The 14185-nt window shown below is 51.4% G+C and overlaps 1 protein-coding gene and 1 long non-coding RNA gene across 4 annotated transcripts in view; both read left to right on the forward strand.

Annotated features, from left to right (window-relative positions):
• The first annotated feature begins 5551 nt into the window (after window positions 1–5551).
• On the forward strand, window positions 5552–7692 carry LOC133045224 (uncharacterized). Its single transcript, XR_009690151.1, has 3 exons — window positions 5552–5651; window positions 6416–6544; window positions 6921–7692. It is a non-coding gene; the product is annotated as an uncharacterized LOC133045224 (long non-coding RNA).
• A 1955-nt stretch (window positions 7693–9647) lies between these two features.
• Window positions 9648–14185, forward strand: part of BCAS4 (breast carcinoma amplified sequence 4) — a 56710-nt gene continuing 52172 nt past the window's right edge. For 2 of the 3 annotated variants that reach the window (XM_061127512.1, XM_061127513.1), the window contains exon 1: window positions 9662–9810. In XM_061127512.1, coding sequence (XP_060983495.1) covers window positions 9721–9810 — 90 coding nt within the window. In that variant the 5' untranslated portion in view covers window positions 9662–9720. Of the gene's footprint in view, window positions 9811–14185 lie in introns of all 3 variants that reach the window. The other variant, XM_061127514.1, reaches the window with a different exon arrangement.

Here is a 14185-nt window from a genome sequence, read left to right on the forward strand (position 1 = left end):
CTTCGGCGCTCAGCCTTCTTTATAGTCCAACTCTCACATCCATACATGACCGGTTTGTCTCAACAGTTGCTATTGTTGTTTAGTTTCTAAGTCATGTCTGACTCTTTGGAAACCCACCAGCCTCCTCTGTCCATGGGATTTTCCTTCTGTAGGATCTTCCTGACCAGGGATCAAACCTGGGTCTCCAGCACTGCAGGTACATTCTTTACCACTGAATTACCAGGAAGCCCTTGCCTGAACAGACATTTTTTAAAATGCGTTCTTGGTGACCAAAACCTTGCCACCACTAGCCGTGTTACCTATCTGGCCATCTTCTCTGTCGTCCCTGGAAAACACTCTAGTTTGTCGATATTCCACTTATAATGTAGCATTTATTGAGCACTTACTCTATGCCAGCCAGTGCTTAAAGCAGTTGACATAGATTGTCTCATTGAATCACATCAGCAATACCGTGAAGTTGTATCATGCCACTTTATTGATGAGGAAATTCAGGCAGAGAGAAGTTAAGCAACTCCACCAAGACCACCAGCTTTTGGTGGCTGGAGCTCAGACCACTTGACTCTAGAGCCTGTGCTGTTAGTCACTGTGCCTGGCTTCCTCCCAGAGGTTCACTCTGAACCTGGCAGGGGCCCTCCAGGAGCCAGAAGACTGTCCACTTCTCACTCTTTGCACTGCATTCTGTAGTTCAAAAAAGCAAATGCTTCTTCTTTATTCTTTGCTAAACTTCACTGTTACAGCCAGAGGCTCCTCTTGGCTTATTGTCCACTGCTGGTCTGCCTGCAGGCTTCATACAGAGCAGAATCTCATTTACCGAGAGCCTGCTGTGTAGACAACGCTGTCCATGTTACGCCAGGGACAGCTCAGGGCCTTTGAACCCTAGTGAAAAGAGACACAGGTTCCTAAAACAGGAAAATAAATACACTCCCACGTCCCAAATAGCCTGACGAATATTGTTTTACCAGGGCACTTCCTTTTCTAACTTTAGATCCATCTCAACGTGATCCAAGAGAAAGAACCATGGGCTTGAAACCCAACTCCACTTAGTTACATGCACGGGCCTGGGCCACAGTTTCCTGAACCTCAGTTTTCCAGGCTGCAAAACAGAAAATCAAGTCCACAATTCCTTTTTTTGGTACTTTTAAAATCCAGGGAACAAAACCATTTGGTTTTTGCTACATCAGGCCAGCAGAAATGCAATGACCAGCAAAACCTGAGCCGAACTGGCATGAGACTTATTTAAGACCTCCAATTCACTCATGGAAGGTGAATGTTGACACATTTTGCTGAGAAATACAAAGCTTGATAACAGGGTGCTTCCTCCCTCCAAAACCCAGGAGTTCTGATTCTGAAACCTGCTGGCCCCAAGGGTTTTGCATTAGGAATGGTGGGCCTGTAATACCCAGTTCGGCCTCTGGCCAGCAAGAGAATTTACAGAAGGCCCTAAGCTCATCCTGGGTCACCCGAGTCCTGTCCCTTCACACTTTTGGCAGCATCTTCCCTCCAGCGTCTGTTTAGACGGAAGCAGAACAAACAGCCTGAGACCCACATTTCAGTAACTTGTTCAGTTGTTAAATCGTGTATGACTCTTTGTGACCCCATAGACTGCAACGACCAAGCTCCTCTGTCCATGGGATTTCCCAGGCAAGAATACTGGAATGGGTTGCCATTTCCTGCTCCAGAGGATCTTCACGACCCAGGGATCGAACCCTGCTCTCCTGCAGGGCTCTTGTAATTTCTTTTTTTTTTTTTAACCACTGAGCCACCAGGGAAGCCTCATATTTCAGTAGCTGGAGTGGGTGGGGGGGGAAGCTCCTCTTTTCTCTAAACCCGTGATTCTCCTCTCACTTCCCAGGAAACAGGCAGTGCTAGCCAGAAAGCCAGACGACGCTTAGGGAGCACTGTGAACCTTGCCCCTTGGCCTCTTGCCTCCAAAGCTACAAGACCCTTTGTGTAGCTTTGTTGCGGAAAGAAAAGCCACAGTGAAAGCGGATCAAATTCCTGGGGAGAAGTAGAAGCTTTCTTTTACAGAGAAAGAATGGGATGTGCTGTCTCCTATTACTATAGAGAGATCATTTCAAAACTGTGTTCGAAAAAATGCTTTTAGAGCCTAGCTTTTCACTGCGCTGCTCTCAAGAGGGGTTGTGTTCTAAATCATTTTGCTGGTGGGGAGGCAGAGACACTAAGCAGGAGAGCGACTTCAAATTCTAGAGAAGCGTGTTTACTGAGGACTGACCTGTGTGTGCAAAGGCAGCCACTAGACTGCTAGGGTGAGCCCCCCACATGGCCGCCGCGGGCGCGGGATCGGGAGCTTCCGTCTGACGGTGGCCCTGCAACTTGGCAGAAGGTACAAGGTAGCAGAAGGTAAGCTTAAAGGGCCCGTCTGTTTGGGGGTGGGAAAACGGGCCATGGAAGAAAGGCCTTGAAGACTAGGCGGGAAGGCAGGGAGGGTGGTGAGCCCCAGGGCAGCTGAGGCCTCCAACACAGACACACGGGCTCTGATGCGGAGCCCAGCAGACGTGGGGCGTGTTCAGGGGACCCCGGGGCCAGCACCCAGACACCTTCCTGGACCGAGAGGTCAGGGAGAGACTGAGGCCAAGTGAGGAAGAGTGTGCCAACTAGGGCATCCCATTAACTGCCCTCTCCCAGTGCGGGCCCATGGTTTCCTAATCTTTCCTTTTTTATTGACAGAAGCCACAGTTCAATGTCTGTGTGGACTGTCAAAGGGCACCATGTTGAAAGATACAGACATTTAAGCACAGTTCAGTTCAGTCGCTCAGTCGTGTCCGGCTCTCTGTGACCCCATAGACTGCAGCACACCAGGCTTCCCTGTCCATCACTAACTACTGGAGCTTGCTCAAACTTGTGTTCGTTGAGTCGGTGATGCCATCCAACCATCTCATCCTCTGTCGTCCCCTTCTCCTCTGCCCTCAATCTTTCCCAGCATCAGGGTCTTTTCAAATGAGTCAGCTCTTCACATCAGGTGGCCAAAGTATTGGAGTTTCAGCTTCAGCATCAGTCCTTCCAATGAATATTCGGGACTGATTTCCTTCAGGATGAACTAATTTGATCTCCTTGCAGTCCAAGGGACTCTCAAGAGTCTTCTCCAACACCACAGTTCAAAAGCATCAGTTCTTCAGTGCTCAACTTTATAGTCCAACTCTCACGTCCATAATGACTATTGGCAAAACCATAGCTTTGACTAGATGGATTTTTATCGGCAAAGTAACGTCTTTGCTTTTTAATATGCTGTCTAGGTTGGTCATAGCTTTTCTTCCAAGGAGCAAGCGTCTTTTAATGTCATGGCTGCAGTCACCATCTGCAGTGATTTGGGAGCCCCCAAAATAAAGTCTGTCACTGTTTCCATTGTTTCCCCATCTATTTGCCATGAAGTGATGGGATTGGATGCCATGATCTTAGTTTTCTGAATGTTGACTTTTAAGCCAGCTTTTTCACTCTCCTCGTTCACTTTCATCAAGAGGCTCTTTAGTTCTTCTTCACTTTCTGCCATAAGGGTGATGTCATCTGCATATCTGAGGTTATTGATATTTCTCCTGGCAATCTTCATTTTAGCTTATGCTTCATCTAGCCTGGCATTTCACATGATGTACTCTTCACAGAAGTTAAATGAGCAGGGGACAATATACAGCCTTGATGTACTCCTTTCCCAATTTTGAATCAGTCCATTGTTCCATGTCCAGTTCTAATTGTTACTTCTTGACCTGCATACAAATTTCTCAGGAGGCAAGTAAGGTGGTCTGGTATTCCTAGCTCTTCAAGAATTTTCCACAGTTTGTTGAGCATTTAAGCACAGTGATGTGCATTTCTAACACACCTGTGAATGTCTTTGTTTGGGCAATGCTATAACAAAACAAAGACGCTTACTCCTTGGAAGGAAAGTTATTATCAACCTAGACAGCATATTAAAAAGCAGAGACATTACTTTGCCAACAAAGGTCCGTCTAGTCAAGGCTATGGTTTTTCCAGTAGTCATGTATGGATGTGACAATTGGACTATAAAGAAAGCTGAGTGCCGAAGAACTGATGCTTTTGAACTGTGGTGTTGGAGAAGACCCTTGAGAGTCCCTTGGACTGCAAGGAGATCCAACCAGTCCATCCTAAAGGAAATCAGTCTTGGGTGTTCATTGGAAGGACTGATGTTGAAGCTGAAACTCTGATACTTTGGCTACCTGATGCAAAGAGCTGACTCATTGGAAAAGACCCTGATGCTGGGAGGGATTGGGGGCAGAAGGAGAAGGGGATGACAGAGGATGAGATGGCTGGATGGCATCACTGACTCCATGTACATGGGTTTGGGCGGACTCCAGGAGTTGGTGATGGACAGGGAGGCCTGGTGTGCTGCGGTTCATGGGGTCACAAAGAGTCGGACACGACTGAGCGACTGAACTGAACTGATATCAAAACACCTTAGCCTGCATGGCTTATAAACAGCAGACATTTATTTCTCACAGATCAGGAGGCTGTAAGCTCAAGATCGGGGTGCCAGCAGGGTCAGGTTCTGGTGAAGGCCTGCTTCCAGGTTGCAGGCTGCTGACCTCTCCGCATGTCCTCACACGGCAGCAGGGGCAGGGGAGTGCTCTTGGGGTCTCTTTAATTTTCTTTTTTTTCTTTTCTTATTGTGTGTGTGTGTGTGTGTGTGTGTGTGTGTGTACACACACACATGCTTATGTGAGGCTTCCCTGGTGGCTTAGAGGGTGAAGAATCTACCTGCAATGTGGGAGTCGCAGGTTCAATCCCTGGTTCGACCCCCAGGAAGATGCCCTGGAGAAGAGAATGGCTACGCATTCCAGTATTCTTGCCTGGAGAATTCCATGGACAAAGGAACCTGGTGGGCTATACAGTCCTTGGGGTCACAAAAAGTCGGACAGGACTGAGCAACTAACACTTTCACTTCTCATATGTGCATGTGTGTGTATATATATACATACACACATCCCTCCAGGGCTCCTGCATCTTGGCGTCAACCATGTGGAGGCGTCGCGGTGCAGATCTCCCTGTGGACTAGATGCCCCAGCCTGGTCTTCCTGGCTCACCGCTGTCAGCGCGCTACAGCAGGGAAGGGCTCCACCCTCGTGATCTAACCACCTCCCCAAGTCCCCACCTCCCAAGACCATCACCTTGGGGTTAGGGTTCCAATGTATGAAGTGGGGACACATTCAGCCCATAGGGTCAGGCTCCACGGCAGGGCCAGCACCCAGGTGAGGCAGGAGGGATGCCCAGGACAAGCACACCCCAAAAGGACACCCTTGCTCCTGGGGGCTGCTCCTGACCAGGAGGCCCCTAAACAGTCTGGCCTCCAGGGGTCTCTCTTGCCTCATGCCGGTCCTAGCTCTGCTCTGCCGGCTCCGACTGCCATCTCAAGGTTCAGAGAGAAAAGCAGTAGACACAGTGGCAAGGGAGGGCTGGGGGCGGGTCTGAACTGCACCGCTGAACCTGAAGTTCACTTGGGGAACTGAGAGCAGGAAGCCATTGCCCGCTGGTGCTTTAGGAGGGCAGTGAAAAGGGGGGGGGGGGGGGTTCTGGCACAGGGGCAGGGCAGCTGCCCACCTTCCCAGCAGGCCAGGCTGGGCTGAGGTAGCAGCACCGGGACCAACAGCAGGGTCATCCTGTAGGAGGCAGGATGGGAACAGCAGGTAAGGACTTGGGTTCTTTCATTTACTAATCATCAATATGTTGTGTTGTTGTTCAGTCGCTAAATCGTGTCCAACTCTTTGTGACCCCATGGACTGCAGCATACCAGGCTTCCCTGTCCCTCATCTCCTAGAGGTTGCTCAAATTCATGTCCACTGAGTCAGTGATGCTATCTAACCATCTCATCCTCTCCTTGGCAGCCTCCTTCTTTTGCCTTCAATCTTTCCCGAATCAGAGTCTTTTTCCAGGGAGTCGCCTCTTTGCAACAGGGGCCCAAAGTATTGGAGCTTCAGCTTTAGTCCTTCCAATGCATATTCGGGGTTGATGTTCTTTATGATTGACTGGTTTAACCTGCTTGCTATCCAAGGGACTCTCAAGAGTCTTCTCCAGCACAATTGGAAAGCAATCAATTATTCGGAGCTAATTATAATCCCTGACAAGTGATTTAACCTCTCCGGGTCTCAGTTTCTTCATCTCGAAAATGGGTATCAGTAGAGTAGCCCTGTCTCCCAGGGTGCGGAGGAGATTTCAAGGCAAGCATCTATGTTTGGAGTTTAAAACACAGTCTGGCCCCCAGGAAGCTTTCACATTCTCAGTGAGGCCAGCGGACCTTAGAAACGGGCCACAGAGATAACCAGCGTTGGAGCCGCACAGATAGAATCACCTGGGGGAATCCTTTCAACCTCCCCAACCTAGGCCAGGGTCCCCTGCACGATTAAACCCCGGTCTCTGGGGAGCGATCTGGGCATCAGTATTTTTCCGGAAGTCTCCAGGAGTTTACAACGCGCAGCTGAGTCTGGCAACCATGCTCATCTAGAACTTCGGGCGCCTGAGGCCTGAGCGGACAGAGGTCACCTTGAAAAGACACAGACAGGCAACCATTTTGCAGCTGGAGGTGAAGCCAGATGGGGTGGGGGGTGGGAGGCTGGGGGGCCTCGGGGCCCAGCCCGGGGGCGGCTGCGGCGCGCTCTCGGGGGTCGCGAGGCCCGGCGGGCAGGGCGCCCGCTGTCCCGGCGGGGAGGCAGCCAGGGGCCGGGCCCCGCGAGCCGGGCGGGCAGGAGGCCGGAGCGGCTCGGAGCGCGGCTCGGGCGCCAGGGGGAGCTCGCGGCCCCGCCGCGCCCCCGTCCCCGCAGCTGGTTCAGACTGGTTCGGGCAGGGTGCGGCCCGGCGGGCTGCATTCCAGGCCGCGGGCGCGCCGCCGGCTCCGGGGTCGCCCCGAGCGCCTCCGGGGGGCCGGGGAGGCTTGTTTGTATTTGTCTTCTTTGTTTCAGATCATTCATTTGGCCCCCCACGGGAGCTCCTGAGCCCGCCGACACACCCTGGGCTATCCTGGTGTCCTGCGTGCATCACGGACCACCACAGAGCTTTCCAGAGGGCCCCCGCCCAGCGCCCCTTCTCCCCAAAGACTCCGACTCCGAAAGCTGGGGTGGGGCTCCGGGCAGCTGCATTTTAAGCAAAATGTTTCTAATGCATCATTTATTTAGGAGGGGAAAACAAAAGACTGGAAGCAAAATGACTGTTGGCTGGCCAACTTGGCCCAGGGTAGGAATCCCCTTGACGCTTGTACGGAGCGAAGATCTCTTCCCCCGACACCCCGTCTCCAGGAAAAGCGGGTCGGGGTAAGCAGCGTTTTGAGCTAACACTCTAGGGTCTTGGTTTTTCTATTTTTTTCCCCCCTCCAATGAGTCATATTGGGCATCTTAAAAGTTTAAATACTGTAACAAGCATCAGCGGAAGAAATAGAACACTACGAATACATAATTGAAACCCCTCCCCAGTTTCCTTTCCGCCACCCCAAAGTAACCAGTTTCCTGAATGTGGCGCCGCACCCCCGTGCACAGCCTTATACTTTTACTCCATATGTCTGTATCCATAAACAATATATAGTGCGGTTTCGCGTGTTTTAAAAACTTTATGTTAATGGCAGCGTGCCCTACAGAGCCTTCTGCGACTTGCTTCCCCCCACTCCCCTTCCTTCTCTTTTTCTTAGCATTATGGTTTTGAGATTCCTCCCTCGGGGGAAGTTTGCTGCGCTTAGGCTTGTTTGGCTAATCTGAAGCCGTTTCTGGGTTTTTCCGAGGGGAGCCCGGGTCCCTCCGCAGGGGTGAGGGTCAGAGCTGGGCTCCTGGCTGTCTTGTGTGATGCAGAAGAGCTCTGGGCATCAGACGCTTCGGGACAGTAATGAATGTCCAAGTGCAGGTTCAGTGAGTTTCTGTGAAATCCTCTTCCTTAGCACCTGAGGCCCAAGTCTTAGCCAAGAATTTTCCAGAATATTCCTCTGGCCCGAAAGCCTGGATATTTGGGCCGCGATGCAGTGGACAGCTGTAGAAGGGGGAAGATGGATTACCCAAAAGACACACCAAGCATGTGCTCATGCCCCCCTACCTAAGCTTGTCGGATAAAATACAAACTCAGATTTAACAGGATGGGGATAAGGGGAGTCCCGTATACTTATTTCTAGCCTTAAGCCGAGCCCGATTTTTAAAAAACCAATGTAACACTTTAAAGAAAAATAATCATGGGAAAAATTAGACTGCTAGACCTCCAGATACCTCGTTACATTATTTAAAAACTTGACTCACTAGCAGGTCCGTCTAGTCAAAGCTATGGTTTTTCCAGTAGTCATGTATGGATGTGACAGTTGGACCATAAAGAAGGCTGAGCGCTGAAGACTAGATGCTTCCGAACTGTGGTGTTGGAGAAGGCTCTTGAAGAGTCCCTTGGACTGCAAGGAGATCCAACCAGTCCATCCTAAAGGAGATCAGTCCTGGGTGTTCATTGGAAGGGCTGATGTTGAAGCTGAAACTCCAATACTTTGGCCAACTGATGCGAAGAACTGACTCATTGGAAAAGACCCTGATGCTGGGAAAGATTGAAGGCAGGAGGAGAAGGGGAGGACAGCGGATGAGATGGTTGGATGGCATCACCGACTCAATGGACATGAGTTTGAGTAAACTCCGGGAGTTGGTGACAGACAGGGAGGCCTGGCATGCTGCAGTCCATGGGGTTGGAGTCGGACACGACTGAGCGACTGAAGAATGATAGCATTTCTTTGGACCCTGCCTTCTTCAGCCTCGGAGGAGTTTAGACTAGCCTCTTAGGGGGTGGGGGTCAAATTTAGTGCGCTTAAGGAGTCCCTGTGGAGTTTATTTTAAAATCTGCCCCGGGGAAGAAGAGGATCGCTACATCCAGCTTCCCTAACTGTTAGGACTGTCAGCCAGGCGCAAACAAGCTGCTGTCCAAGGAGAGGCATGGTGGGCGGGGTGATGGGGGAGGGGTGATCTTTAAAGAAAGGCTCCTCTAAGTTAGCTGTTCTCTATCCTGAATGCACGCTGGAACCACCCGGCGAGCTTTACAAACTACTGATGCCCAAGCGCCACCTCCAGAGATTCTGGCTGAATAGGCCTGGGGTGAGGTCTGACTTCCGGGCTTTTAGAAACTCCCCAGTTCAGTTCAGTCGCTCAGTCGTGTCTGACTCTCTGCGACCCCTGGAATGCAGCCTGCCGGGCTTCCCTGTCCATCACCAACTCCCAGAGCTTGCTCAAACTCGTGTCCATGGAATCGGTGATGCCCTCCAGCCGTCTCATCCTCTGTTGTCCCCTTCTTCCTTCAACAAACTCTCCGGGCCACTCTAAAGTGCTGTGGGAGCTAGGACCCGCTGCTCCACCGGATTTCAATGCAACGGGGTAGTCTGCAGCCAAGCTTCTCAAACTCAGCGGTGTGTTAGACTCACCTGGCGAGCATGAAACCATGCAGATGCCCAGGTTCCAACCCTAGAGACTGTGTGTGGCCTGGACTTGGGGTGTTTTAAAGGAGCCCTCGGTGATCGCCATCTGAAGGCGGGTTTGAGACTCTGGTTTGCCAGGTGGTGCGGGGGCCGGGCGCAGGGAGCGCGGCGCACCACTGGGCGGCGCTGCCCACTCGGCCCGGCGCTCCGCTCGGCGCGCACCGGCCCCGCCTCCGCCAGGCGGGCCGCGGGGCGTGCAGCGGACCGGGGGCGGGGCTCCGAGTCCGGGACGCGGCGTCGGGCAACCGGGCAGCCTCCGCCAGCCGGACTCTGCCGCTCTAGTGATGCTGCTCCTGGACGCCGATCGGCCGGAGCCCGTGCGCGGCGGGGCGCGCGAGCTCGCGGTCTTCCTGACCCCCGAGCCAGGGGCCGAGGTAGGGGACGCGGCTGGAATGGGGGAGGCGGGTCTCGTGGTTGCGGGGTCCAGGACCCGCGCGCCCCAGGGGCGAGTGGACGAATGGGGGTGGGGGACCCCTGAGCGCTGGGCCCGGACCCTCGGCTTCCCCGCAGCTTTCTCTCGTACCTGGCGCTGGGGCTCCGGGGACGCACGGGCGGCTCCGGGACTCTTCTCGGCGGCGCGGTGGCTTCCCAGGGTCACCCAGTGATGCGCGTCAGGTCCCTCCCGCTCCGTCCTCCAGCCAACACGGCTCTCGGGGGCCCAGACTCGCCTCCCATCCTTACCTGATCACCCCCTCTCTCCGACTCCCCACCACTGGCATCCGCCGGGATGCCAGAGAGAGGCGCGCTCAGAGCTGATGCCCTTTGCAAACCCGGGCTCTCGGGGAGGCCGAGCCCCGGTCCCGCCTCTGCCCGCGCGTTCGGCCTGCTCGGCTCTGAGCTGACGCCAGATTCCCGCAAGAGGCAGGCAGGCTGCGTCTGTGAGGATGCACCCGGCCTCGGTCCGCTTCTGTTGCTAGGAGGGAAAATTCCTCATCTCTGGCTGTTCTTGCTGTTTTAAAGGCACAGAATAAAAAGTAGATCTAACGCTGGATTCTTTATCTTCCACCTGAAGCCAGTATGTTGACAGTGCCACGAAAAAGTTATTTACCCAAGTTCACCCGGAGTTATTTAGGGCCAGAAAGTCAACCCATTCTCTTTTAAAATCTCAGAAGTGGTACGCAAGTATTTAAAATAAAGAGGAAGCACCTTCTTTCTCTCTCACTCCAGTTCTGGTTCCCAGAGATAACCATCTCCCACAGTTTGGTGTACATCATGCCAAGCATATTAAAAATGCATTTACAAATGTAGGTGGGGATGTATACTAATAATTATACATAATTAGTTTTTACAAAAAACCCGCTTGATACCAGAATACTTTTCTGCAACTTGCTTTTCGTTATTCAAAATAGCATGGACAAGTAGGAAGTGACTTAATGGTAAGGCACAAGGCTTCTTTCAGGGTGATGAGAATATTCTGGAATTACTGCTAATGGTTGCACAACTTTGTGAATTCAGTGAAAACCACAGAATTGTACACTTTCAAAGGTTAAATTTTATGGCATATGAATTCTATCTCAATTTAAAAAATAGTATGGACGTATTTCCATGTCAGAATGTAAGAACTGTCCAATAGAAATATAATTTGAGCCAAATATGAGCCAATAATTTTAATTTTTTAACATTTTAAATATTCTAGGAGCCATATAAAAAGGGGAAAGAAACAGGTGAAATTGTCAATATGTTTTTTTCCAGGTTTATTGAGATCTAATTGACATACAGTGCTATAAGATTAAGATGTACAAGTTTCAGTGTACTTAACATACCTATCCAAAATGTCCTTTCAGCATGTCATCAATGTAAAAAGAATTCAATGAGATTTTTACATTCTCTTCTTTGGACAAAGTTTTCAAAACCAGGCTTGGAATATTAAGCTTACAACACACCTAGGTGTGGACCAGCCACATTTTAAGCATTTAGTAGTCGTGAGGGGCTTCCCTTGTGGCTCAGCTGGTAAAGAATCCACCTGAAATGCGGGAGACCTGGGTTCGATCCCTGGGTTGGGAAGATCCCCTGGAGAAGGGAAAGGCTACCCACTCTAGTATTCTGGCCTGGAGAATTCCATGGACTGTATAATCCATGGTGTTGCAAAGAGTCGGACATGGCTGAGCATCTTTCACTTTCAACAGGCATAAGAGGCTGGTGGCTTCCATGTTGGAGAGTGTAGGTCTTCATCCTTCTTCAGCTTCCTAGTGTCCTGCCATGATGTTGTTGTTCAATTGGCAAGTCATGTCCAACTCTTTGTGACCCCATAGACTGCAGCACCTCGGGCCTCCCTGTCCCTCACCATCTCCCAGAGTTTGCTCAAACTCGTGTCCATTGAGTCAGTGATGCCATCCAACCGTCCCATCCTCTGTTGCCCTCTTTTCTGTCTGTCTTTAGTTCTCCCAGCATCAGGGTCTTTTCCAGTGAGTCGACTGCTTGCATCAGGTGGCCATAGTATTGGAGCTTCAGCAACAGTCCTTCCAATTAGTATTCAGGGTTGATTTCCTTTAGGATTGACTGGTTTGATCTCCTTGCTGTCCAAGAGACTCTCAAGGGTCTTCTCCAGCATCACAGTTCGAAAACATCAATTCTTTGGCACTCAGCCTTCTTTACGGTCCAACTCTCCCCTCCATACATGACTACCATTACATAATAATCCCGCCTATTTTCTGAGCATTTGCTATGTTCCAGCAGCTTGCTGCACTCTGTTCATGGACTATGCCATCACATCCTGGCAGTGACCCAGTGGCTAGGATGTTGCTATATCAACTTCATAACTGTGAAACCTGAGGCCCTCACCGAATACGCGGCGTCCTGTGGATGCCCGGTAATTTCTGAGCCACACCCCCAGGCATGGGCATCTAGGCTGTGTACCTGCTTAAGGGTTTAAGTAACCTGTGCGTCTTTCTTGTTCTTTCTCCGCCTTACTCTCAGCAGCAAGATGTCATTGTGCCCAGGGGCTCAGCCTCATTCTGTCTGATTAGGGACAGCCTCCAGGAGAAGCTGCATGCATTCATTTCATTTGCTCACTCGGGGCTCTCTCTAACTCAGACGCGAGCTGGCTCATGCTCATTTGTAAGGGCTGTAATGAAGAGCCGAACTCCCCGTAGCTCCATGCGGCAATAAAGGCACTTCGAGCTCTTGCTGAAGTTTATTTACCAAAAGAAGCAAAAACTGCCCGGGTGGAGTCACTTGCAGTGTCTACTTAAAGCTTAATTCATTAGCAGTTCCCCGTGCTGCAGCTGTCTGCAGAGATGGGCAAATGAGCTGGAAAAGGGAGGAGTGGTTTGGGATCAGGCCTGGGTGCCTGGAGCCTCCTGTCGCAGCCCACGTCCTCGGGCCACTTTGGGCTTTTAAATGGCGCGGTCGGAGTCCCAGACTCTAGTCCTGGGGGTGTCCTGGAGTTCCTAGGGAGGCGGGTCCTTCAACACCTCGAACCCCTGCTGTTAGAACCCACACGAGGGTCCCCCGAGCTCATGGCCCCACTCTCAGACAGTAAACGTGTAACACACCAAAGCTCTGCGCTGTGATGAGTGCCGTGGAGAATGCAGCTTGGGTGATGTGGTAGAGCGTGTCTGGGAGACTTGGGTGGGGACAGCCTCTCCAAACCCCTGAGGAGTGTGCAGGGAGGAGGGAGCACAGACGTCCAGGAGGCCGGGTAGCAGCGGGACCCCCACTTTGTCCGGGAGTGGCCAGGGGGGGCTTCCCTGAGGCGACGCCAGTTTAGGCTGAGCTCTGAAGCATGAATAGGAGTTGACCAGGCTGAGAGGGAGGAGAAAAATGTCCCAGGCAGAGGAAACAACTTGCAAAGGCCCTGGGGTGGGATGAAGCAGGGTAATCATGAGGGGAGAAGAGCAACAGGTAGAAGGGTGGGCAGTGAGGGCAGGGTGGAGCCAGTGAGAGGACCAGGAAGAGGACTTTGCACTGCCTGCCTGGATGGAGGAGCCACTGAAGGGCTGTGTGTTGACCAGTTGACCAGGGAGCATTTCAGTCTTTCTAGAGCCTTTGGGTTTTTCTGTCCAACCAACTTTTTTGTGCTTTACTTTCTCTCTCTTTCTGGTTTGAACTTCCTCTTGTGGGGGAACTTTCAGGCAGGGTCTCCAGAAGCTGCTTCAAGATGGCAGGGAGAGAAAGAGATGTTTGCCTCTTGGGGGCTCTCCTGGATGGCTGAGTCCTGATACCCACCCAGGGGGGAGTTCCTGACAAAACTCAGAGTTCCATTTGGTTCCTGTGCTGGGATGCAGGACAGGTTTGGCCCACAGACGGGGTTCATGGCCTGCCTGGAAGGAATAAAGGACTTCACTTGCTCACACTTGCTCTGTCTGAGTGAGCAGAGATGAGAGGGGAGAGTTAACCCATGGATGAGGTCCCGGGCCGCAAACTCGTGGCCCAGGGGCTGAATCCAGAACTCTGATATGATTGGTTCACTTCACATAGGGGTTCTTTTTTGTTGCTGTTGTTTAATTCTTTTTTCACATAGGGGTTCTTAAATGGAGAATTTTCATGAAAAAAAAAATCTGAGTTTCTTGTTTGTTTAAAATAATGGACAGTCTGGAAATCCGTGGTCCCTGTTTTCTAGTCATGGTCCCCTGTGTGCCACGGTCCTCACCCCTTCTTATTGTCTCCCTCTACTGAAGCTGCTATCAGTTACCACTTACCTTTGTGCTTGAACCTGTGACGTTCCTAGTCATGATGAGAGGAGAGGAAACTGTTTCTCCAAACCAGGAGTCTGGACTGAATAGGAAGACATGAGTTCGACCCAAATGC

Source organism: Dama dama, chromosome 23 (genome assembly GCF_033118175.1).
Source record: "Dama dama isolate Ldn47 chromosome 23, ASM3311817v1, whole genome shotgun sequence".
In the NCBI taxonomy this organism is placed as follows: Eukaryota; Metazoa; Chordata; class Mammalia; order Artiodactyla; family Cervidae; genus Dama; species Dama dama.